Consider the following 26,858-nt stretch of genomic DNA (forward strand, 5'->3'; position numbering starts at 1 on the left):
GATCTATATTTCTCACCTAAATGGACAAAAGGGGAGTTTTAACACATTAATAAAGATTTTATATTAGTCACTGAAGACTGAACATATTTACCTAAATGTTAAGGTAGCTATGAGTGGAGTCAAATAATTGTAAAATGTCCGGTTTTCTTATTGTGCTTTAGAGACCTAGAACCTCCCAAGGCACTTTACAACACAACAGCCATATATGCATACCAGAGTCCTGCAAAGGTCCCATTTCTCCAACCTGCACATAAGATGATTCTCAAACACAGCCCGGTGGTTATTTCCCAATCAAATCCAAACCTGACTTGGCCCATTGACTTAAAATCCACAACTCAAGGCCCAGACCAAATACACTGATTATGTTATTTTTGCAAATACTGACCATTCCAAAGTTCTACCAAATGTTCAACTTCACACATTAGGATTGTCCACAAAATGGTAATGGCATCTATCTAGTTTTGCTTTATTGTCAATATGTGTTGCTAGCCAACATCTCTTCTTTTTTTTCTTTTTTTTTTTTTGCTCATCCTCTTTGAAGGAGAGTATTTTTATTTAAAAATTCATAAAATTAATGAATGGTCGTCCGACTTCTTTATGTCAAGTAGCAGGAAAAATTACACTGAATATTATTGAGAATTGATTTATTTTAAATAGAAAAAACCCCGAAAGCATTGACTTGCATTCATTTTGTCATTCTTTTGGGGACCCATGATGCGGAAGGAGACTTAGGCTCCCTGTAGGGTTCAGGAGGGAAATCCAAAAATTCCAGAAATAGAAAAACTCTCCAGCACCCTATGGGGAATCCCAGCACTCCTTTCAATGCAGAAAAGAAGCTGCTTTACCCCAAGCTTCAGCCAGCTGATGGAGCTGCTAACTTTATCTTTAAGAGGAAGCTCATTCCAGCCGCTTGCATCTCGGCTCTTCTTCTTCTGGTCATGACCAAAGTGAAGGTAAGAACATGGATGGACCTTTTTTCAACACACCAGACCAGAAGAACGTCGCCATTAGTGAGGACAAAGCCCCATTGGCCAGTCCATCTCCTGCTTAATTCCATCATCACCACTTAGGGCAAAGACTCGTTACCAACTTGGATGGACCGTCCCACCTTTTTCTGGTCAAGATCCATGGTCTCACATTTACAAATAAAACGGATTCAGTCTTTTTTTATGTCAAGCCTTTATAAATGTTGATGGTTTAATTCAATTCTATTGAGGTTATTTAAATAGCACCAAATCACAACAAGTGTCGCCTCAAGGCACTTTCCTACTGAACCTACTTAGCAGTGCTAAATTCATTATTCTAGTTAGTTAAATGTTTCCAGCTTAAGGAAACCCAGGAGACTGAAACGAGTCACTGACTTCTGTCAATGACTTTACAACAACCCCTCATACTAACCAAGCATGTTGCAACAGCGGGGTGGGAAACTCCCCTTTAACAGGACATAACCTCCAGCAGAAACCGGTTAAGAGAGGAAATATAACAACTTCATAATCAAACAGAATCCAGAAGTTGAAGCTCAAAGAAAACAACATCCTCCTAGTGGCTGGTTCCAGTATAAGCTTGAGGTCCCACCCCTTTCACGTAAAAAAAAAATTTCTGAATGAAAACAGAACACACCAGATAATGTTTCTCCAGGGTTTGACTTCGGCTTTTTTGTGTACTTCAAATATGCTGTTTTCTAAGAGTTGATTAGCTATTTAATGCTTGGGGTGAAAAAACATTATTATGTGAGGAAGAGGGTAAAGGTTAGGTGGGACTTTAAATCCCAGATCCCGTGCGTTTTTATATAAGTTGATGGCTGTGTCTGCCTGGCCATTTTTAAAGAATTTCAAGCTTTTTGTTTTTGAGCCCATGCAGGGTATTGGTCCAACCTGTCTGTCTGGGGTACTCACTCAACACATCTCCTCGTGGGAACTTAGCTGGTCCCAGCAAGAGTTACTAGATGTTCCATGCGCAAAATCAAGATCACTTTTATTGTCGCTACACAGGTGTACAACGAAACTGACTTTGTGCTCATTAAAGACGGCTCACGTACGGAGGTGGTAAAATATAAGTAAAATAAAATAACAAGGCTAAAACAGTTGTCACACACACTCTCTCTCACACACATACACAAACACACACATACGCACACACACATCTTTCGCACACTCCAAAACTGTACGACCAGAAGAGTCAGGGCCTTCACAGATTTGACCCCTGAACTGTGGAATGACCTCCTGCTGGAGGTCAAACTGGCACCTTGTCTGCTGGTTTTTAAGAGTCAGACGAAGACTCACTTTTATTCTCTGGCGTTTCCTCGTCATATTTCTTAGCTTTGGTTTTAGATCATCTTGCTGTCTTTCATTCAGATTTATTTATATCTCTAGTTCTTATTTGTTTTCATCTACACCTCTGTAGGTCCTCTCAGGGTGCGTGGTTGTTTTGATGCTGTGTACAGCACTTTGATTTGATCTCTGGTTGGTGGAAAATGCTTTATAAATAAAGATGATGATTATGATGATGAGAGGTCAAACCAAAGTGTGGTACACTGCATAAAAATAAAAACAACAAAGGGCTAACAGAGATATACATAAAAAAAAGAAACAATATGTTATTGCCTATTAAGCTTTCATTATAGAATTTAAAAAAGGTTGCTTCTGTCCTTTTCAGACAATTCAAGATGAATTTAATATAAATCCAGATTTAATTGTGTTTGTTTTGGGTAAATATATTTTGTCTGATTTATTTTAAATGGTTTAAAAAAGTCAATAAGTTTAAAGACACTCCTTTGCATTCCTACCAACGTAATAATGATCTGAATATTATACTGAATATTAAACTTTGCTGCCAATAACAACCGAATGTTACCAACTCTTTTCTGGAAGTCGATGTTTTGGTTGATACATTTGCTGGCTGAAGCACCAGGAATGCTGAAAGATTTATTCACCATTTCATTTATTTATTGTCTGTTTTCCAACATAAATAATATGATTTTTAAATTTCATTTCAGCAACACTAAGCCTTATTAAACTTGCAGCTTTGCTTTGCAGCAGCTCAGAAGCTCACAGCTGAGGGCCTGGTGGCTCACTGATTACATGGGGGAAGGATCATCCTCTCTACACAAGCCCTTAGGACAAACAATGAGCCTAAATTTGCTTTTTTGTGTGTGTTCATGTGAACTTCTTGGTGTGCAAACAATCAGTCTACCTGTACAATGGTGGAAACTCTTTCTCTAATTAGGTCAAATTATCACAGGACAAATAAAAGCATTCATAATGTGTTTTCACTGACAAAACGTCTGCATTGTTTTGACAACTGTGCATACAACTTACTGGTATGTATGATATATAGGTATATGGGGAAATGTTTTAGGATAAAAAACAAAACATGACATTTTAGTTTTTACAATTCACTTTTTTTGCACAAGTACAATTTTCTAACATCATAACTCGAAACCGGTTCTTGTTGAGAACCGGTTCCGACCGTTTCAATTCCTAGGAATCGTTTGCTATTTTTGCAAATGATTCCCTTACACATTCCAGTCCACATGAATGGCATTGCCACGCACGTTGCATAGCTTATGCAAGCTACATTGGGTAGCTTACGCATTTACTCAGCAGGAAACATGGCGCCTATGTGGCACAAACTCTTTTGATTATACTTTACGAGAAAGGATGACAACGGGGCAACTTGCAAATACTTGCAAAGTAGATGTTTCATCAAAGGGAGGACACACTACAGATATGCTAAAGCATTTGCATACAAGATACGTAATAACTTAAAGTGGATGTCGCGTTTTCGACCTGCTCCAGACTAGCACATTTCAATGCAGCAGCAGTGGTGACGTTGGCGTGTCCTCCTGTTTACACTGCAGGTAATTAATCAGCTAACGCCGCCTATGATGTTAGCAGCATTTGCCTCACATACACACCTCCACACTAGCAGACTCCAGTGACAGAGGTCCAACCTGTGGTGAGATTTTTCCCATTTTGCAAAATACAATAAGATGACTCTGCCTTCTCAAGGAGCACAATGAGAACTTTTGGAACTATCTTTCCCAATGATACCAGATACAAATAATTAATTATTATTAATAAACTGACAGTTATAATAAAGGAGACAGTGTGCAACTAACCTTTTGCCACCTGCTCAGGAATTGATAGATGGAATCGGTAATGGCATTGATATTGATGAAAAGTTATCAATTTCCATCCCTAATCATGACAAAAATAGGGTTGGCCAATACTTCATGGGTAAAGTTTTAAAAAACGTTCTTGTACAATGTCATAATGCTCAGAGAATGTGACTGGAGAGACTCTGAGACACATTCACACCAAGTTGTAGCCATCGACATATATTCTGGACAATTCATTTCCATAGGCTCCAATAACATGTTTTTGAGGCTAAATGGGAGGTGGCCACCACCGCCATTTTGACCGTGTCACAGGTTCCATCAAGCCCAGACAATTCCACAAAAGGGAAGAGGTGGAGCTGAGGGTGGGGCTGTAAGGCTGGGATCAACTGACGACACCCGGTCGAACTAGCTACAAGCTAACCTGAAGCTAACCCAAAGCTAACGTGGAGGTGGGAGCTAAGCTAACGGAGGTAGCAACCTAGCTACAACCGGAGTTAACTGTGCACAACACCAGATCTTCTGAGTCAGAGATACGCCGGGCTGACCGCTGTGTAAAACCGGGTGGAACACAGAGGTCTCCCGAAAGCTGCTGAAAGCCGGCAGCCCGCGCAGCAGACAAGCGCCGCTGCAATCAGACAGAGATGTGCCGAGCTGCGGGGAGGGGAGAACCGGGGGGAACACAGAGGTCTCCCGAAAGCTGCTGAAAGCCGGCAGCCCGCGCAGCAGACAAGCGCCGCTGCAATCAGACAGAGATGCGCCGAGCTGCGGGGAGGGTAAAACCGGGTGGAAAACAGAGGTCTCCCGAGAGCTCCACAAGCCGATAGTCGGAACCCAGCTCCACCAACATGTTATATTTCAACCCATTTTCTAAAGTGCAGCTTTATGTTAAATGCACTGGGTTTTACCCTATTACATTTAAATTTCATGGTTAAACAGTACATGTTAAAATCTAAGCTCAGCTCGGCAGTGACCTAAAATACATAAATATAATTTTACTTACCGAAAAAAATGAAGTGGAGACTCATTAGACGCTCTATTAGTGCAATTAATGCCACAGCAAGTCATTTTGTCCAACAATTACACAAATAATATCCAAAACAGAATACACAAACACAGAGACTCAAAATCCCGGAGCAGTTTCCAGGCCAGACCGAGGCTCTACTGAGGCCTTTCCACGGAGCTAGCTCTGTGGTCACGTGGGTCTGACGCTCATTAATTATACAGAATTTTAGACTTTTAATACACTTAAACAGAAGAGTAAGAAAAAAATTCACCCCCCTCAGAGTTGTCATGAGTGTAAACTAGATCATTTAAACAAAAAACATGTTTTGGTACCAGGCTGTAAACATGTTTATTTCTGCTGTGAAATTGGTATTTTTAACATGGGATTCAACTAGGATTTGCTCGCTTCTGATACCAGCCCCTAGTGGATGAGGTTGGAACTGCAATTTTTGGTACTTCCGGGTTGGCCTCAATTTTTGAGCCGCATTGTGGGGGCTTGGTTGTAGCTCAATATAAAAATAATTAACCAAGTTCAAACCATTTTTGTGGTTGCTACTGTTGGTTTGTTCGAATGGGGTCGACTCCAACAGTTATTCAATTTAAGAAGTAAATTCAAAAAAGACTTTTGAGAGTTTGATTATAATCCATCCCATAAATGAAATAATGTTTTGCCAGCACAAACACACCCACGCACACACGCCAGACATGTACATGCAATACTTCTTTATGAACAAATATAAGCAAACAGCTTTCGATGAAGCAAATGAAATAGGTTGTGAAATACGGTGCATATCACAATCTCAAGGAAATATTAAGATTTGGTATCCAGAAGGCCATTAAAATACAAGACACGTGAAAGCCTGCATCTCACCGGAGTTCTCAGTGTGTCCAGCCACACGTTCCATAATTATCTCAGTGGAAGGTGGACGATGGCACCCAGCAGGCTCTGGCACTGGGCTAGGTGATTAAAATGTTCATTAACACCAATCCGTCCAGGTGAGGAAATCTGTCACACACCCTGCTGCACCCACACGGAATCACCCACGAGGTAGGAAGTCAAGGATGCAAGACCCCCCCCCCCCCCCCCCCCCAAAACACACACACCAGCGTTGACCATCTGGCCCCACCTGTAACAAACAACAAGTGATGTCACCTCCCTTCTGCCAGGTAAATAAATAGTGTCCGCTGAACAAATTGCACCCCCCCACGATGAATAAATGAAAGTCCCTCACACCTTTCTGGCTGGTAAACACAACCAATCTGTTGGATGAAGATCTGAAGGGCTCAACAACGTGAGCTGCTTCCTGGCTTCTTGCCTTATGATCTGAGGCTGCAGCTGAATGTGTGTGCTCAGTTAAGCTCAATTCACATAGAGTGTGACTCATTATTTGCTCTTTTACAGTCTGCCTCCTGGGACGTAAATAACTTTACATCATAAAGCACTCGCCACACCGGTTACAACGGTTTCATACCCTCCCACAGCCACTAATGCACTTTTTAATTTAGGCCACTCACATGTGCCTGCACACACTGTGCCTCACCTACACTCACTGGAGGGGACTCAATCCTTGAAAAATAAAACAATTAACACAAATAGTAAGGTGTGTAAATATGCACACGTACGCACTTAGGTCCTCAAAAACCACATACCTACACACATTTATTTCATTATGATTGTCCTCTGTTACCTTTGACCAGCTTTTCTCTTATTAACCCCCAAACGCTACTACAAAGTGATAAAACCACCTCCATGTTGACATTAAAAACAGCACACACCGCACTATTAGGAGAAAACATGATATAAACACAAACTCAGCGGAGATGCTCGTATACCTCCCTAAGGCCAAGGGCAATGTGGAGCATGCCCATAAATGCAGATCTATGGACATAATGAATAAGTTACACGCTCCTCTTAGGACCGGCGGCGGGTGACAAATGCCTCTCATTCACTCGTTAGGGTGTCTGACCGAGCAGGAGCGCCGAGGAGCAGCAGCAGAAGTTTATCAGGTTTTAAACGACCACACAATCCATTTTCTTATTGTGGATGAGTAAGTTACTGTCCACAGATGGGTTATTTACGAAGAAATTAAATGCGTACATGAACACGGGGTGTGTCTGTTGGGGGATGGCGATCAGAGTGTCATTTAGCCACTGTTGAAATCCAGTGTTTAGCATAGAAGGCAGGAACAAAAAGGTCACTTTTTTGTATTTTTAACTCTTGTTTTTGTTTTTTGTTTTTTCTAAAAAGTTAAAGAATGTCAGAAAAACTCTTCTGACAAGTTAAAGCTGAAGAAAATATATCAGTGCAGGAAAATGGAGTTGAGGGAATCCCATCTGTTAGTGGTGGTCAGAGGGGCCGACGGTGCCAAATGGCAGCCTCGCCTCTGTCAGACCTCCCCAGGGTGGCTGTGGCTACAAGTAGCTTCCCATCACTAGCAGTGTGTGAATGTGAGAGTGTGTGAAAGCGTCTTTGGGGGTCTTGAAAGGTGCTATATAAGTTCAATGCATTATTATTATTATTATTATCTCACCAGACTAACAACCTCCTGACCCTGTTACTGATCTCCTTGAGTGTCCTCAGCACACCCAACCAGCACTATAACTATTTAATAACTCCTGATCCCAATCCACCACTGGCAAGCCAATCATTTTGATATATATATATAGCGCCGCAGGCCAATTTCAACAACTGCGTGGAGCAATCAGACATCCAAGTGGAAGGAGTTGAGATTTGGTGACCATGCCCTTTGGGAAGACAATTCCCCAAGGAGGAGCCATCAGTCAAACACCAGTTGTTCAGCCAGCCAGCCAGCCAGCCAGCCATTAGGTATCCACCGGACGGAACAAAAGGCTATGAAGCATTATCACCAGTTAAACTGAAGCAGACCCATGTGTTTTCATCCGGTATGTGCCCTCATTACCCAACCCCACTATCTTTCATAGCACAGAGTGGCTTTAGACTGAAGTGGTTTCTCCCCTTCGGTTAAAACAATAAACATCCACCATTAAACCCATTTTTGCTGCAAGTCATGTGTGGTATTACATCCAGAGCCGAGTCACACATCTTTAGTTTAGTCTCTTAGATGACATAAACCTTGTACGCATCTCACGTAAAGGTTTGAAAAGGTTGGTAAACTTAAAGGGACTGTGTGTATTTTTCCTGGCGACAGGGGGCAGAAGATACCTAAATTGTTACAAGCAAGCTGTATTTTTGTGTTGGAGTAAGACCTTACTAACTCATTAAGGGTCAAAAAGGCCCGGGGAGTGCAAACTTCAGCAAAATGACAAGCACATCAGACTCCCTTTCATCACTGGCAATGAGTGAAGAGGAACATGTGTAAAACAACAATGATGATTAACGGTGAAAGTGTTGTAATCATTTGTTAAAAATCAGTAAATGTGATTTGTTCTCAAGGGCTCCCATAGAAGGAAACATAGCATCTAATATGGTGTTGCCCAGACACTTAGATCCACTCCCATTTAATTTAGACCAGATTTTTATGGTTATATGTTACAAAGCTGCCAATATTTTTCAACAACTGGGCATCATTTCATTCATTTTCAACAATATTTTGATGGATATTTCCAGAGATTAACAATAAAAACTACACATTGTCACTTTAGGAGACATATAGCCATATAGGCAGTGGAAGGCCACATTGTCCCCTACTGCCCGCGGATAAACAGAAGAAGCGACATCACCATCGGCAAGGCTCTGAAGATGGCGACTGTGAGACACTGAAACTGTCAAAAAGTCAAGGTAAAAACTTTGCTACTCTGTGTATTAAACTAGAAAAATAAACAATGGAGGTTGTGTCTGACTTGTTTTTTTATTTATTGTGGTAATGTGGTAATGCTTATCTAGACAGACATTTGCCGAAACAAAATAATTTAGCTTTGCATGACAGTCTAGCAATGCTCCACTGGAACCTATGCAGCCCCGGCCAGTATTATGGCTGGCCAATCACAGCGTGCTTACTTAGAAAAACAATGTATTATGTTTGAGGGTGTTTCTCAATGTCAAGGCGCCTTGCCTTGCGAGGCGATGTCTTGCGAGGCCAGGCTCCTTGCTTACGAGGACACTGTCCTTCCTTGGTCAAAGAAAACAGTTAAATGGAACAGACTTGTATCACGTGACCGTGGCTTCCACGGCGGTCACGTAACATCACGTGACACGGGAGACAACGTTATATTTTGTACGTATTAGTTTCAAAATAAGCATCCTCCTCGCAGGTCCCCAGCCAATCAGACAACCCATCCTCCTCTGATCCAACATTTTCCTGTCACACACCAGCTCTTTTGTCCTCTAACGCAGTCATGGACTCTTCTGGTTCTATAAATCTGTCTTCAACCAAGTCATGAGATGCTGCTGCCCCATTTACCTCCCCCTCCCAACTATCTGTCTCTAGAAGTCAGGTGAAGAGGCAGCTGGAGAGACTGAACAGAAACAAGGCTGCAGGTCCAGATGGTGTCAGCCCCAGAGTACTGAAGGCCTGTGCAGAGCAGCTCTGTGGGATTCTGCAGCACCTCTTCAACCTCAGCCTGGCCCAGGAGAAGGTTCCAGTCCTGTGGAAGACATCCTGCCTTGTTCCAGTTCCAAAGAAAACTCGCCCATCAGTCAATGACGACTACAGACCGGTTGCCCTGACATCCCACATCATGAAGGTCCTGGAGAGACTCCTGTTGGTCCACCTGAATAAGCAAACTAGGACATATCAGGACCCGCTGCAGTTTGCTTATCACCATGGAGTTGGAGTTGAAGATGCTTCATCCAGCTGCTTCAACCAACCCACTGTCATCTGGACAAAGCAGGCAGCACTGTGAGGGTCATGTTCTTTGATTTCTCCAGTGCATTTAACACAATCCAGCCTGATGTACTTTGACAGAAACTCCAGAAGACACAGGTAAGGGCTTCAACTATCGCCTGGATTAAAGACTACCTGACAAACAGACCATAGTTTGTGAGGCTGAAGAACTGCACATCAAACCAGGCGATCAGTAACATTGGAGCACCACAGGGGACTGTACTCTCACCATTCCTTTTCACCCTGTACACCTCAGACTTCCAGTACAAATCAGAGACCTGTCATCTACAGAAATACTCAGATGACTCTGCAGTTGTCGGATGTATCAGAGATGGACAGGAAGCTGAGTACAAAGAGCTGGTGGGGCGCATTGTGGCATGGTGTGGAAACAGTCATCTGACCTTGAATGTGAACAAAACAAAGGAGATGATTTTAGACTTCAGAATAAATAGGGTGGAGTCAAGCACTGTTTCCATCATGGGAGAAGAAGTGGAGGTGGTTGAGGAATACAAATACCTTAGAGTTCACCTGGACAACAGACTGGACTGGAGAAAGAACAGCGAAGCCGTTTACAAGAAGGGGCACAACAGACTGCACTTCTTGAGGATGCTTAGGTCCTTCAATGTCTGTAGCAAGATGCTGCAGATCTTCTACAAGTCTGTTGTTGAGAGTGTGATCTCTTCAGCCATCGTCTGTTGGGGTAGCAGCATCAGAAGCAGGGACCTGAAGAGGCTCAACAGCCTAATAAAAAAGGCTGGTTCTGTTCTGGGGACGACTGTGGAACCACTAGAGGAGATAATGCAAAGAAGGATTCTCCAGAGAATCAAGAAAATTATGGACAACCCTGAGCATTCTCTTCACAAGACTGTCCGACAACGGAAAAGTGTCTTCAGTCAGAGGCTTCTTCAGTTTCGCTGCAACACTGACCGCTACTGGAGGTCCTTCCTGCCAACAGCCATTGTAATATACAATAACTCTTTGATGACTTGATTATTATTATTATTCTGAGCTACTACAGCAATCAATTTCCCTCTGGGATTAATAAAGTATTTTTGAACTGAATTGAATTGAATAAATACATAACAAGCCTTTTACTTTTTAAATTGTGTATATGTTTATTGAATTAAATATATAAGCAAGTTACTACCCGCTAGCCACCGAAGCTGCAACTAATAAGCAACTAACTAACCATAGATAACTTCTTTGGAACTAAAAAAAAACATTTTAAATTAGCTGACTTACTTTTAAACTTGAAAATTGTCCCCAAAGTAGCTGTCAGCGTCTGATCTGCCGTCTTTTTGGAAATACCACGATGTATTGTGGGTAATTTTTGACCAAGGCTAGGCTACAAGACACCTCCCGTGTGTCCTTGCTCAGCTAGCTAAACGGCTAACAAACGGAGAACACATGCCTCGGTAGAACATGAACATTGGAACCGATTGGAACACGTCTTGGCGGCTCCTGATGATGTATCTCCAAGGCAACCGGGGCGGAGCCAAGACATCAAGGCAAGGTTCCTTGACATTGAGAAACACCCTATGTTTTGTATGGTTCTTCCATGCTGTAATGGCAGACTACCCCATTGACTGACATTATTAGCTGTGAGTACATCACATTGTTTGTTATCCAATAGCATGTGGACACAGTTTGAGAGACAACCGTAGATCCCGCCCCACAACTGAGAGCCGTCAATGGACCGTGGCCAAACTATATACTCACATATGGCTTGCCAGGCTAGTAATATACAAAACTGAAAATTGTTGATTTTTTTTCCAAATATTTATGGACCAAGTGTATTTGAACAACCTTCCAAGCATCTAAGAGCTCAAGATGTTTCCTGTGAGGATTCCTTTTATCTCCCTGCTACACATGACTGAGGACAAGTCCTCAGGGGTTCTGCTCAGGGATTGTTTTAATGTCACACATGCATAAATATTACCAAAGTCACTCACCTGCAAATGAAAACCTCATTCAACCACCTATCCACACCATTCAACCACCTATCCATAAGTAAACTCTCTTTCGCATTTGACCAAGAAGGCAGCTATGCTAATGTGACAGATAATGTTCATGAGAGCATCGGCAGATGTTCTAATGGGACTCCAGCATGTAATATGAATAGCAATCAAAATTCATAAAAAGAACAAACAGGAACAAAAGCTCACTGCTGCCTCATATGCAAGTGTAAGCAGAGAGGGGGCATCCCCCAAACAAACGCAGATAGACGCTATCGCACACAGAAACGGTAATTATCACTTCTCTCAAATGGAAGGAAAAGAAACGCATCTTTTGTGTGTTGTCAGTGGTTCTGACAGCGCCTGAGGAGTGTACGGGAGATCACATCTGCAGCGCTGTCATAAACAGGGGGGGGGGTTCAAAAAGACAGCACATCGATCGTAGGGAAGCATGCTGACAACAAAGCAAAAGAGGTGCTTGTATATCAGTTTGCCCTCTGCCCCCCCATGTCTTTCTGCTCACCGTTAACAGCTCGCACATTATTTCTCTCCTCCGAGCACACACACGTGTACACCAGCCGACTAACATCAAAGGACGACGGAATGAGGCGCATCATTAGCAGGAGAAGACAGAGGAGAGGGAGGATGAAATCGTTTAGACGCCGCTGAGGAGGGGGAATTACTACGCCTGTCGGGACGGGGGGAGTGCGGGTGGAAGGCAACAGAAAAGGTACAAATGACGAGTGAATGAAAAGTCAACACAAGCTAGTGGGATAATGACTGCAGTAAAACACGACGCAAAGGGAAACAAACAGGCGCCGACAACAAGCTCTAACAGGGGGAAAAAGCCAGGAAACAAACAGATTTGTCAAAGCCTGTCTGCGGTGACCTGAGTGACGGTGAATTCTCCACAATGCGCACACATTTTACACAGTTACTGTCAAGTCCACACCGTCTCTGCCGGGTTCAGCGGGGCCAGCGGGTGCTGTCGTGTCTGAAGGGCCAAACACGGTAATCAGGCACCAGAGAGGAAACGAGAAGCTACCGTCGTGTTTTAAACATCACGCTGCTGTTGGCCCAACTCCAACACGTCTGCTCTGGAATACCAAGTGGAGAGCGGTTAACACTACTGATTATATTTGACTCTGATTGTGTGAATAATTAATTTTGTTTTTACATTACATTTAAAAAAAACTGTTATTAAACCATACAAATTGTATCTGTAGTGGGTAGAGGGCTGATGTACGGATAAAGTTAGAAGACCTGCATTACTATGTGTCACTTTTTAAGATTGTGTGAGAACGCGTGTTTAAGCAACAAAACGTAAACACTATATGAGTATGAGGATTACGAAATATGCAACTGGACATTGTTTAATTATTTTAAAGTAAGTGGTGTAAAACAAAAAAATAATACAAGGTGTAAAAACTGAAATAGTATACACAATTCACACTTAGGATAGATGTATGCATGAAATTCCATTTTTAAAACACTCAGCATTAAGAGGTTGGGTTGTAGGGATTAAACCACTAAAGAGTTCCCGAGTGCGGCCGTGTCTGCAGCTCACTGCTCCCCCAGTGGATGGGTCAAATGTGGAGATGTAATTTCACCAGTGTGTGACGAATAATGGGACTTTGATGATAGAAGTTTAAACAAAGATAGGCTTATGTTGCCATTTTGATCAAACATTGAAAATACTTTAGCCCTTTTTTACAAGATGCACAGTGCTGGCAAATCAGCATAATATCACAACAAATTTTGCGACATTTGTTCAGCTTCACTTGGTAGTAATATTGTGGTAATTGTCTGTCTTTTAAATGTTTATGTTTATTTATTTGCCAGATGCTTTTATCCAAAGTGACATACAATTGTTAACCTATAGGGCATGTTGAAATCTGTGGTGAAAACCAGAGTACCTGGAGGAAACCCACGCATGCATGCGAAGAACATGCAACTCCACACAAAAAGGCCCCAGCCGAGTTTCAAACCTGCAACCTTCTTGCTGCGAGGCAACAGTGCTAACAACTGTGCCACCACGCAGCCCAATGGCGACTGTACCTTGGAGCAACAGATGGAGGTGGCATGATCATGTGGGGAAATACTGCCGAGCTCAGGCCAGCAACTATACTGAAAATGAAAGTAAAAATGGGCTGCAAGTTTTGCTTTTGTAAACAGAAGAATGAACTGAGATGATAATCTGGAGAAATGCAAAGCTCCTGGACCTTCTCTGCGTCAGAGCTGGAGGTCAGATCACCAGAGACTGCACGGGGACTGTGGGGGACAGATACCTTTAGGAGTGGCTTGTTAAAAAACTCAGTGATCGCAGCTTTGATCGCAATAAAAACCCGCATTATAACCAAGATAAACAGGAGTATGTGACAGTGCAGAGACCGCCCCAATACCCCTTTATGCCACCATTGCGTAATCTTTAGTGAAAAGGACATAATTACACAACATTACTGTCATGGTCTGACTGCCTATATACGGCCTAAGACTCCCTGATACAACTTCTGCTTTTTTGACACCGGGCTTTGTGGTCGGACACTATCTCATGCATATATGTTGTGGATGCTTCTCAGCTGCAACCACATCTGTGGTATCCATCCTATCCTTTATGGAACAATAACTTTCTCTTGTCAGGGGGAAGACCATTTTCAAATAAGAACTGGAACAGTAAAGGTATTACAACACTGAAAGTTATTCAAGTTATTGAAGAATTTATGTTAAAATATAATATTGATGGACATTGTTTGTTTTTCGTTTTTTACTTCAGAATAAGGTCTGCTTGTAAGGCCAATGGGGTTACCTAGGGATCAGGACTGAGTGAGCACAGAGTGTCCAGCTGGTAACAAGATATGCCCAAAAAAGACAGTTTCATTTGTTTCTAACAACATGCTGTCCCAAAGTGTCATGCTCAGTCCCTCAGGGATGAAGGCCGGGGAGGATGAGTTGTCCACTACGGTCTTAAACCTGACTGAGTGAAAATGTGGTTAAATGTAGGGCTGGGCAATATGGAAAAAAGTGTAATCACAATATAAATTTTCATATCAGTCGACATCAATATCAATCATGATATAAAACAAATACCCATTTTTGTCAGTTTTTAATGCCCTCTGGTAATTTTAAGTGATATTCAAAGATATCAGGAGGTGATTAGTTTTTATTTGATGGTTTATTATATTATACAACCGTTCTGGATTAATAATAGAGGTTAGTTTTAAATTTAAAACTTTCAAGCATTAGTGGAGAGCAGAACTCAATAAAACAGGCATTGAAATATAAAATCTTAAAATCTCTGCTCGCTTTAAATATAGTTTACTTAAGAATAAACAATAAAATATATATATAAAAAGACAAAAAACAAAAACAATCTTTTATATCAGCGAAAACTTAATCAGCTTTCAAAGAAAATCAATCTAAACAATACGACATACGTCGTTCTACATCCCGCTGTTCCAGTGGGTGGAGCTGGTTCATGAGCTCAAACAGATCAGTGGTTTTCCGCAGCTTTGTAGATTTTTTTTTTTCTGTGTCCTGTCTGGCTGTGAAGCAAACAGAATTGATGTCTGAATGCTGGTAACAAGCCTTACAGATTTACTCTCAGGTGGAGCATCAAAGCATCTGCTTTTAATGTCACGCCTGATACTTAAAACTTTATTGTTATTGTTTTTGAATGCTTTGTAATTCCAACCAGACACGGAGTCAGAGGTGAAAAAGAAAGGAAAAGACAAAAGGTGGGGAGAGAGGGGGGAAGGGGGTGGGGGGTTCCACAAAAATAAACAATAATGAACAAGAGTCTGCTTCTAGACCTGCAGAAAGAGACAAGAAAAAAAGCAAAAGAACAAAAAAAACTGGGACACAACAACAATACAACAAGATCAAGCTATCACTGCGTCAACTTGATGAAGAAATATATAATCAACATTGTTTAACTGAACAATCACACGATAATAAATCACAGTGCATTAAGTGCCCACCATAGCCTTAAGACCTGTATTGAACATGCCCAAGTCCATTCTTATGGGAGCACCATGTGAGCACCTGTGTGTGTACACACACTTGTTTATGTAAGGTTTCTCTTTAGGAGCATCTAATAGAGAGTGTGAGGGAACACAGATCTGCCCCCTAAACATGTGAAAGGAGACGGGGGGAGCTCCAAGTCCCAGAGATCCAGGAGTTGCCCCAGAGCAAAGGAACTCCAGGGAGACTGCAACAGAAAAGCCCTCACTCCTCTCGAGAGGCGCAGAGGATCGCCCCGAAGGGCCACAACTAGCAGCCGGCTGAGTCCTAGGAGATATCGGCGACAAGCCCACAGGCCCGCCCGCAGCCTCCCACCCCCTAGCCGGCCGAGCCCGGGACCCAGCGACCCGGGACCCAGGGGCGACCACCCCTGCCGTGGACCCAGCAGAGCCCAGGGACCCAGACCCCACCAGGCAGCCACCGGGATTGATCAGGCAGATGCCAAAAATCTTAAACCCCCTGACCCGGGAGCCACGGACACTCAGGCAGACCAAGGCACCACACCCCACACCAGGTGTGGCAGGAGTAGGGGGGACGAAGATCTATATCATCAAAAGAAGTCCCAGGAGAAGGGAGGAGTCAAAGGCCCCACCTGACATATACAGTCATACACAAACACAGTCACACACTCCCTCCCTCATGCTCACACATGCACATACAACCCAAGACTTACAAAAATGCACGCCGGACACCCACTCATGCTCCCCATACACACCCCATTCACTCTGGTCCCGGTACTGCTGCACATTGGGTACAACCATCACCGGTTACCAGAGTTTGATCCTTTCTGCTGGGGTGCTGATGAGCAGGCTCCCCCGCCCAGCGCTGAGCACAGCAACCCACCACCCCAGACCCCAACCAGATGGCCAGATCTCCCTCCTAGCCTCCAGCCCCAAGAAGCCAAGCAACAACAGAGGTGGCTAAGACCCCTAGTCTCCCTCCACCTGCTCCAATATGGTGTTGTGTGTTCATGAGGTGTATTCCATGGCTGAGGTGAGCGGGCAGTGCGGGCATTGTCTGGCCAGCTGATGCCACCGCACCACCCCACTTGCACCCACAGCCCTCGGTGTCTAAGTGCAGTTTAAAATTGGAAGTGGGCACCGGCACCCGGGAGGAGGCTGAGACATCCCCTTGCCAAGTGCCGTTGAATGTGCTCACTCCCAAGGCCCTAAGTGTGTGTTTGCGTGGAATGTCATCGGTGGAAGTGTATAAGGTGCAAATAAAATTGGGGGGCAGGTTGCCACAGGAATGCGGAAAGGGGGTCCATGCCCGCACTCCCTGACTTGTCCACCCCCCAAGGTCCTATGTGTATGTTTGTGTGATGATGTGAGGGAGCAGGAGGAGAGAAATATGTGGAGATGGGGAGGAATGGCTGGTTGGGCTTAGCCCTCCAGGGAGCCAGCTCCCCTACTGGCCCCAATAGGCACCTCTGTTGTCAAATTGCCACCCAGGGCATGGAGACCCCAGCACATCCTGCCAGGGCCCAAAGCAGCAGCATTACAGAGCCTCACGGAGTCTGAGGGCACCAACCCAGCCCCACCCCAGCAGAATATCTATGCCCATCCCTGCATTTGCACAACTTCCAGAATATATAAGACATGGGACATCCAGTTAAGGTTGGGTCCTCCCCCTCCTGGACCTCCCCCTCCCCTGTGATGGGACAGCAGAGGAGCCAAGGTCTACCTGAGGCCCCTGAACCCGGGCCAGGCACTGCTGCATGTTCCTGCCTTCTTCCCGGCAGCATATATGTCAGGACCGGACCCCCAAGGTCCCGCTCAGATCCCCACATGGGGCCGGCCACCCCCAAACCCTGAGCTCCCAGGCCCCCATCCAGACCTGCCCAGGGGCAATGCAGCTGCCAGGCAGTGACCCATGGCCGCCGCCAAGACCTCCAAGGGGCCCCACTCACAACCACCAGAAGTCCACCCCCGAGGCAACCCAAGCACCTCCAGAGGGGGGCAATGGCCCCCCAGTCCCAGACACCCCCAGTGAACCCACCTCCAGGGAAGATCCGGATACTCCAAACTCAGACCCCCCACCCCCCCACCCACATCATCCCGCAGGACAACATCAACGGTCCCCCATCCTCGCTATGTGATGGAACCGATCAAAGGAGCCCAGAGAGATTGATTTGAAGTGGAAGCAGAGGCTAAATCAAGTGTAATATGATCTAAAAAAAAGATTTCTATACTGGTTAATGCAGAGAGTTTCTCTATTTTTCCAATTCAAGAGGATAATTTTCTTAGCGATGCATATGGCAGTCAGAACCACATGAACCAAAGATGTTTCAATCGGGACATTGTCCAGGTTTCCCAGTAAACAAAGAGAGGGGGTTGTTGGGATATGACATTTCAGAGACTTTGACAGGTCTTCACACCCTCGACCCCAAAATTCCTGGACAGGTGGACAGGACCACAGTGCATGAATGTAATTGTCAGGAACATTGTTTGTGCAGTGTGTAAAGGTGTCAGACGACACAAACCCCATCTTGAACATCCGATGACTTGTATAGTGTACTCTGTGTAGAATTTTGTACTGAATTAATTGTAAATTGGGGTGTCTGATCATTTTAAAAGTTTTAAAACAAGCTTGGGACCAGAAGATCTGGTCAAAGCTGACTGATAGATCCACCTCCCATTTTTCAATAGGGATTGATATTCTATCGTCTATCTTGGACAGTGTCTTATATACTTTATAGACAGTAGTTTTGGGGGGGGGGGGGGGGGGGTTGAGATTATAGAAGTCTAATACCCTTAGTGGTGTTTGTAATTCTATTTTATTGAGCTTAAATTTTTGTTTGACTACAGATTTAATTTGGTGGTATTCTAAAAAGCTTTTCTTATCTATTCCAAATTGGCAGACTATTCTATTAAATGGGATGAAGTCCAATCCTTCCTATATGTGTTCCAGGTATAGGATTCCTTTATTTTTCCAGTCCGGAAGGATCATCATTTTATTATTTTGCTAAATATCAGGATTATTCCAGATAGGTGTGCGTCTGCATGGTACTAGTGAAGACTCTTGTCATTTTAAGATACTCCCACCATGCTGTCAGAGAGGTGCTGATACTAATACTTTTGAAGCCTTCATGTTTTCTTATGCTTAAGCCAATAAATGGTAAGTCTGAAAGCTCTATCGTATTGCAAAGTGTCTGTTATATGTCTAACCAAGACTCATCTAATGGGTTATCTTGCAACCATCTTGGTATATATTGCAGCCTGTTGGCTAAGACCCCCCCCCCCCCCCCCCCCCCCCCATCTTTTGTCTCTTCCTTTCTCTATCACCTCTGTCTCCGTGTCTGGTCGGAATTAAAAAGCATTCAAAAACAATAAAAAAGTTTAAAAAATTAAAAATTAAAAGAGTATGAAATATTATAGCATTGTTAAAACTTCCTAATGTTAAATTTATGGAAAAAAAAAATAAATTAAGGCGTGAGCATGAAATGGTGATGATTAAACTCCTTCCACAACAAATTTGAACTCAGTTTATTTAAAATTAAATGCTTTACAGCCATTTTGTTTTCTAAGATCGGCTGGCTTTTTTACCCAAAAATGGTATTACCCCAGTTTCTTCAAACCAGTCACCAAACCTGCTTTTCCTCACGAGTGTTATGAGCAGCCCTTGTAGCGCATTATTAAAACGATTGATGGACATGAAAAGAAACACATCATAAATGGATTACTATGACAAAGGTCCACAAAGCTCATTACCTCTCTGTCTCACAAAAACATTAAAAAAAACTTCACAAACACATAAACCCTTCAAGCGTCAAAGATAACCGCTCTCGCCCTCTATCCACCAGAATGCAATTAACTATTATGAGGCCCTCTATAATCTGCTGTGTTCATTTTTTTCCTTTTAAACGCAGGGGCTTATCTTGGTACACCAAACACTGGTTCCATCCCCTGGCAATGGGGAAAACAACGTCAAAGTCATCAAATCCTTTCTAAAAGGAAAACTGCAACGAAGGGCGAGTCAAAGAGCGGTAAAAGAGAAAATGTTTGACGTTTTTCAAGCATGAAAAAAAAGCTTTATTTCTCTAATATTCTAATTAGAGGCCATAAAATTTTATTTTTAGTCATAAAATGGACCATCACTTACCATCACTGCCTTGGCTCCCTTCTCTTTTCAGCATCTGAACTGCACCAACATATTTCTTCAGCTGGACCTTCAGGACTTCATTTTCTCTGAAAAATAAACCCAAAGTTCAATTTTAAGGGGTCTACATAATAACCATACATTCTTTTTCTTCTTTTATTAAACAGCCCAGATGTAATTTCTGCCTTCAGAGATGGCCTGGTTACAAGTGAAGCTTTATTCCCAGAAACAAGTTCACAAGCGGTACATTTTCTATCCAACAAGTGTAAAAGCAGTATTGAGCCAGCTGTTTACGCTGTATTCCAACAGCAGGTTTTGGGCGTACGAATCTTCTCGTGACATCCCGCCACCTGTGAAGTGATGAAAATAAAAACATTTGGACTCTAATTCAGATGTCTGACGTCTGAGAGCTTTGGATCTAGAAGGTAACGTGACGACTCGTAGTTAACCTCTGCATGTGGATCCAAGCAGCAAGCAAACAGGTGGTAGGCACAGCAGTACAACATACTGCAGATAACATTTCCTGACATATTTGTGGCTTTCATTACTTTTAGACACTTAGTTGCAAAGAAAGTCATTTACAGAATTAGGGAATGAAACAACAACAAACTGGTGACTGTCAAAGACCTCATAAACATCAACTACACTTTTAAAAATTGGCACTTCACACGTTTATTCTGAACTGATGAAACTGGAGATTTAATCCCACTAGCGTGTCATGGGTGGACCAGAGGGCCTCCTGCTGGCAGGATGCCTAAAACTAGGGATGCAATGATACCACTTTTTTCCTATCCGATACGATACCGATACTTGGATCTGAGTACTTGTCGATACCGATACTTCTACCACACAAAAAAAATGCAATGAATTGGAATACAGGTTTTATTTTCTTCTCTGCTTTCAACAGGAAAATGCTGTGAGGCATATAAAAGATAAAATATATATATGAATTGAAATCATAACAAAACTAAAATATTAAGTGGACAGAAATGACAAGTTACAGTGAAGCCACTTTCAAGCAACTGCATTGGTATTGGTTCCTGTTATCAGTTAACTTTTACTGATACCGATACTGGTATGGGTATCGGTGCATGCCAACCTAAAACACCTCCTCTGTGAGATGTCCAGGAGGCTCTTAGATCCTCCCGATGAAGAGGAGTAGCGACTCTACTCCGAGTCTTTCTGAATGTCCGAGCTCCTCGGGCTCTCTCTAAGGCTGAGCCTTAATGAGGAAACTCATTTTGGCTGCTTGTTTCATTTCATTTAACTCCATCTACTCATAACAGAACATTCTGAGAAAAACAAGTTAGTCTTCACCGTTTTGCATGGCCATTTGTGTCATTTGTGTGTATTAACTCCACTTTGGTGTGCACTACATAAGTATGTAAACATGTGATTAATGTGTCTGCAAAGGTTTTGCAGAACCACATGGACGTTTTCTGGCTCAAGACTCTATTCTCTTTGTTACTTTGTTGAATGTAAAATGGCTACAAAGAAAAATCAAACATTTTTGGAAGGAGAAAAAAAAGTCCACAGGCTGAAAATATTTTTATGACTGTGCCAAATACATAAAAGTTCTATGTAATGAAAGTCTGATTCAAAGTCTCTTTCATGTATTCAGAGAAGCAGCAGGTGCATTTGAACCTCCGCTGGGACCACGGCCAAAACCAGAATTCAATGTTCAATATCTCACAAATGCATTTTAAGAGCACTTGAATGTAAATGTGTGTGCCGGACAGCGAGCTAGGACACAGACATATTGATGAAGGAGCACGGGCGGAAGCGGCCTCTTTACAAAAGGCTCAACTGGCTGAACTTCATTGACTTGAAGATTGAATCAATCATGGACGCGGAGCAGCTTTCTGCCCTTGGCAGTTAAATTTAACAGCCTTTGTCTTGCTCCGCTGTTGCTTTAAACCACCCCCCACCCAACCACTCTCTCTCCAGCTGAAATCTGCTGCCCTGCTTATCAAACTCCTTTCAGCAGTAACAAAAGAGACGCTCGGCAGGAGCCCTCCAGAATCCACACGACAAGCTCTCAGCGGAGCTATCCGCACCGTTATCAGAACCACCCACCCCCCAGCGCTCTCCCAGCCTGATTAAATTATACCTAATACGTGTGATTGTGTGAGCGCTTGTAGAGATGTGTTCAGCACCATCTCATTTCACTGACAGCGAGTTTGCTGTGGATAATTTAAAGCCACAGGTAGACCACAAGGTCTGGGCTTGTAACAGATACCATATACAACAACTCCAACTCCAAAATATTAACATTTGGAGTGTCTGCTACAAAAAACATTTCTGCCACTGTTGTTGTTATTTTTAACAAACAACATTTATGTTGCTAAGCTAACAGATGGAGCTGCTGAAAATACCTGGTTCTCATCAGCTGCTCCGCCAGTCGTTCTACCTCTCTACCCAACAGTTCGTCTGGAAAAACATCCAGCCTTCCCAGTTATTAACGCTTTCTTTCTCCTGTTCCTCTATCATTCGTCTACCTCTCATTCCCGTTTCCTTCTCTTTTTTCCTTTACATTCTTTCTATTTTTTCCTCTTTCTTTTTTTTACTTTTTTGTTTTCCTTTAACCTCTTGCCTTCTTCTTCATTTCCTTCCTATTTTGTCTCCTACATATTCTTCCATCCCTCTCCTCCTTCTTTCATCATTTTTAGCTCATTATTCTTAGTTTTTCTTCTTCGCTCAATTTTATCTGCTCTTACATCCATTTTTGTCCTCCTCCCTCCTCTGTCGTCATCCCTTTCTCCTTGTTTCTTCTGCTTTTGTTTCTCTTCCTCCTCCCACATTTTCATCTTCCTTTCCTCTTCTTCCTCTCTCCTCATTCTGATTCTTCAGCTTCTTTTCCCTCTCCTTCCTTTTCCACTTATCTGGCCTACTATTTTCCTACATAGAGCTCATTCCACTAAAACAGCGAACGTCTGTTGCATATCTGACTCACAGTGATGCAGGGGACTGTTCTGTTCTGGTCCTGCTGGACCTGACTGCAGCCTTTGACACTGTTGACCATCACCTGCTAGTGGAGAGGCTGAGAGACTGGGAAGGCCTATCAGGATCTGCTCTAGAGTGGTTCTCCTCTTATCTTTCTGAGCGTTCCTTCTCTGTGGCCATCTCCATGTTTAGGTCCTCCACCACCTCTCTTACCCATGGTGTACCACAAGGATCTATGCTGGGGCCTCTGCTCTTCTTCCTCTATCTGCTCCCTCTTCAGCACATCCTGAGCTCCTTTAAAGGAATCACCTACCATCTTTACGCAGATGACATCCAACTGTACATCTCCTTTAAGCCCCATGAGATGTCTAAGCTGCAGATGTTACACACCTGCTTAGACTCTATCAAAACCTGGATGGCTGGGAGATTTCTACAGCTGAATGAAGATAAGACTGAGATCCTCATCTGTGCTCCAGACAACCTGGTTCCCAAAGTCAGAGAGTCTCTTGGTCAGCTTGCTTCTCACACCAAACCCTCCATCAGGAATCTTGGTGTGACCTTTGACCCAGCTCTCACCCTGGATTCTCAGTTCTCTTGTTCGCTCTTCCTTCTTCCATCTCAGGAACATTGCAAAGCTGAGTCCCATTCTGTCCCGCTCTGAACTCGAGACAGTTCTCCACACCTTCATCTCCTCACGCTTAGACTACTGTAACTCTCTTTTCACGTGTCTGAGCAGAACCTCCCTGAACCGTCTACAGGTGGTTCAGAATGCCTGTGCTCGGCTTCTGACCAAGTCCTCCAAATACACCCACATCACCCCGCTTCTCCTCCAGCTTCACTGGCTGCCAGTCAACTTCAGGGTTTGACTTTAACTTTGCCTTTTTATCTTATTTTTACATCTAATGTTATTTGTGTATTTACATTTTATTTTAAAATCTACTGTTTTATGTTCTTAAACCACATTAAATTGCTTCTGTGTATGAAATGTGCTATACAAATAAAGCTGCCTTGCCTTTTGGTACAGAACCTGAATATTAACTGGTGTGCTATCATGAAGACCAGGAAACCACCAGCTTGGTTCAGAACCAGCCCTGTTCTTTTCTGTTTCAGCTCCAACAAATTCACTTAACTGGGTTAGACAGAAGGATAAGTTTGGGTAAATCTGTCTCTCAGATCCGTCCAGGTATTGACTTACAGCTGGTAAAATAATAAAAGAATGGTTGTTGCTATAGAAACGTATTTCTGTCAATGTAAACAATTTAAACGTTCATTTTGTGGAATTAGAAAACCAACATGTATTTAAAACCAACCACTGGAAGAATAAATCAAACACTTTAACAGAAAATCCTGGTTGGGAATCATGTGTCAACAACAGCCTGAATCCAGATGCTGTAGATATTCGGCCTGATGATCACTGGATTTCTCCTGATTGGAGTGGGAGGTTATCTGGTTTTCTGGAAATTTGGGAAGACGGGAGCGATTGGAGGGCGACCCGCACCCACGGAAAGCACCGTCCGTGTGGAGACTTCTCAGACTGGGTCATTACTCGAGGTGAATCGTAAGCTGGACAATGTTCTAGCTGCGATACCGGTATTAGTGCGCAAAATGGATGTCGTCTCGGAGAGACTCACCGGACGGCATGGACAGGTTTAAAACCCAAAATTGGTTTCACTGGAGGACTGGAAATGATCAGTTTAAAGACTGAAGGCAGAGAGGAAAATTATCTCAGCCTGACCCAAACTAATTCTTGTTGTCTGAATCTGACGCCCTGGTAGCCTTGAGCGGCAAGTAAATAAAACCCCCATGAAGGAATGCAGACAGATGCTGTGTGACTGTGCAGTAGATAAGCGCCGTAGATGGCTGCTCTCGCTGGGGGAAACAGGATCCCAGCCCCCCCCCACCCCGCCTTCCTATTGGAGTCTCATGTTATGTTGTGTTGTCTGAAGTCTGTTGCATATCTGTTGGTGTTTGTTTTGCAGAGCAAAGCTGCCCTCCTGCTGGAGGGTAACTCTGAAGTGCCTTTTTTTCCTCCACCTGAACCAATCCTCATGTAAACCCTCTTATCTCTATTAAGGTAGAGCGATACGAGTTGCGAATGACCACAGTCACCAATTCTTGTCATGTGTCTTGCCCATGTATGTCTGATCTCTGAATTGTGTGTACTGAAACTCTAATTTCCCTCTGGGATTAAGAAAGTATTGATTGATTGATTGATTGATTGATTGATTGATTGATTGATTGACTGATTGATTGATCAACTTAAGAGAGAAATATAATATCTTTATTTGAGGAAAGCGCGATCACATGATGTTTAATTACCTGTATGTTTATGAGCCAAGTACACCAACTACAGTTTAAATAATAACTAATAAAACGTAGGAGAGATTTCTCGTTCCAGTATCAGGTTGTGAAGAGAGACAAAGTTCAAGCTGTCACTACTGAGAGAAAGTAAACAATGACAGTCACCTGGTATTCCAGCAGCAGAACAACCTAAATCACAGACTGCCCTGTAGTAGAAACAATACTCTGACAAAACAACCCTTTTTCAAATCCAATTTCAAGCAATCTGACAAAAACCACATCCTTCTTAGGGATAATGACCCTCTGTGTTTTGTAGTGAACCTGTGTTGAAGCTACTTTCCTCAGGTCATACATCAGCTCAAGCTGCTAAGTCAAAACAAAGATGTTCTTGTCCTTTCTCTCCAGTGAGCAGAAAACCCGGTCCGAACTGGCTGCTTCATGCCTCAATATTTTCTGAGTTGTAACAAATGTTTGTATCCATTTCACTTTAGCTTCCTTGAAACTGGCCAATAGAACAGAACAAAATAGAATAAAATAAAATAAAATAATAATAGAATAGAATAGAATAGCACTTTATTGTCCACCTTTGTGGAAATTTTCCTTTGGCTCTAATGGTTAAGGATCATTGCAGTACCAATGAACATATGACTTCCTATATATATTTTGGGTTGCCAGAAGCACTCGATAATGCCTTCCAGAGATCAAGGTTTCAAACAAACAGAAGGGTGGGTGGCTGTTGTCTGCTACAGTGTTCCTTGCAGTGTTCCTCATTCTTTCAGCAGCCAATAGGGGGATAGTTTTTTGTGGTCTGCTAACTATTTTGACCGCCCTTGAATAATAGCGCGTGGGGTACGAGAAACTGCAGAGGGAGAGACGAGAGAGGTGGACCAACGGCGAGCCATTAAAAGGCCGAGAGGAGGACAAGAGCCTGAGGAAAAAGTTCGGCTGACTGCTGGAGAGGGATCGGCCAAGGAGCGGGCGGAGAGCTGATGGGGATCGTGTAAACCTTAAGCTCGACGGATCCAGAGGAGCCCAACTGAGCACAAAGTGCAGCTGAGCCAAGCCGAACTGTGAGAAGACCTGTTCCTGATCTGCAACCAGAACCTGGCGTTTGGGTGTGCGATCCTAAACCTGTGCTTGGATCGTTGTGGATGGATGATTACACTGAGTCCATTTTAAAGCCGCTTCTCTGTTCACTGAGGTCTTCCTCCTGAGTGACTTGTGATTTTCTTAAGTCCTATTATTACTGATCCCCCAGCTCTCCTGTTTTACTTAAGCCGAGTCTGCCCCCCTCCCTTTGACTCTTGAACATGAGGAACAGCCTGACTACCAGGAAATAGCCTGGGCTCAAGAAGAGACTTGTATTACCAATGTGACTGGTGGTTTGGATGTGTGTGCCTTAACCACATCTTTTGTTTATCTCTACAGGGTGGTATTCTACCCTTGGGGTCTTGTCTAGCCTTTTTGGGGTTTTGATTATTATTATTATTATTTCCTTTTTCCTTTGTGGTCATCCTTTAGTTGGTTTAGGTTTTCTGGATTTTACCCTGAAATAATCCTGAGTTTGTTTTGCCATTTAATGAGTTGTTTATGTAGACCAATAAAAATACCATT

At 43.1% G+C, this 26,858-nt stretch overlaps 1 protein-coding gene across 2 annotated transcripts in view; it reads right to left on the reverse strand.

The window, feature by feature from the left end:
• The window catches only part of snx29 (sorting nexin 29), a 298,365-nt gene that overhangs the window by 218,129 nt on the left and 53,378 nt on the right, over window positions 1-26,858 (reverse strand). For both annotated transcript variants that reach the window (XM_015963689.3, XM_054749014.2), the window contains exon 14: window positions 20,004-20,089. In XM_015963689.3, the coding sequence (XP_015819175.1) occupies window positions 20,004-20,089 (86 nt within the window). The remainder of the gene's footprint in view (window positions 1-20,003; window positions 20,090-26,858) is intronic.

The sequence above is a fragment of the Nothobranchius furzeri genome, chromosome 16 (genome assembly GCF_043380555.1).
Source record: "Nothobranchius furzeri strain GRZ-AD chromosome 16, NfurGRZ-RIMD1, whole genome shotgun sequence".
Classification (NCBI taxonomy): domain Eukaryota; kingdom Metazoa; phylum Chordata; class Actinopteri; order Cyprinodontiformes; family Nothobranchiidae; genus Nothobranchius; species Nothobranchius furzeri.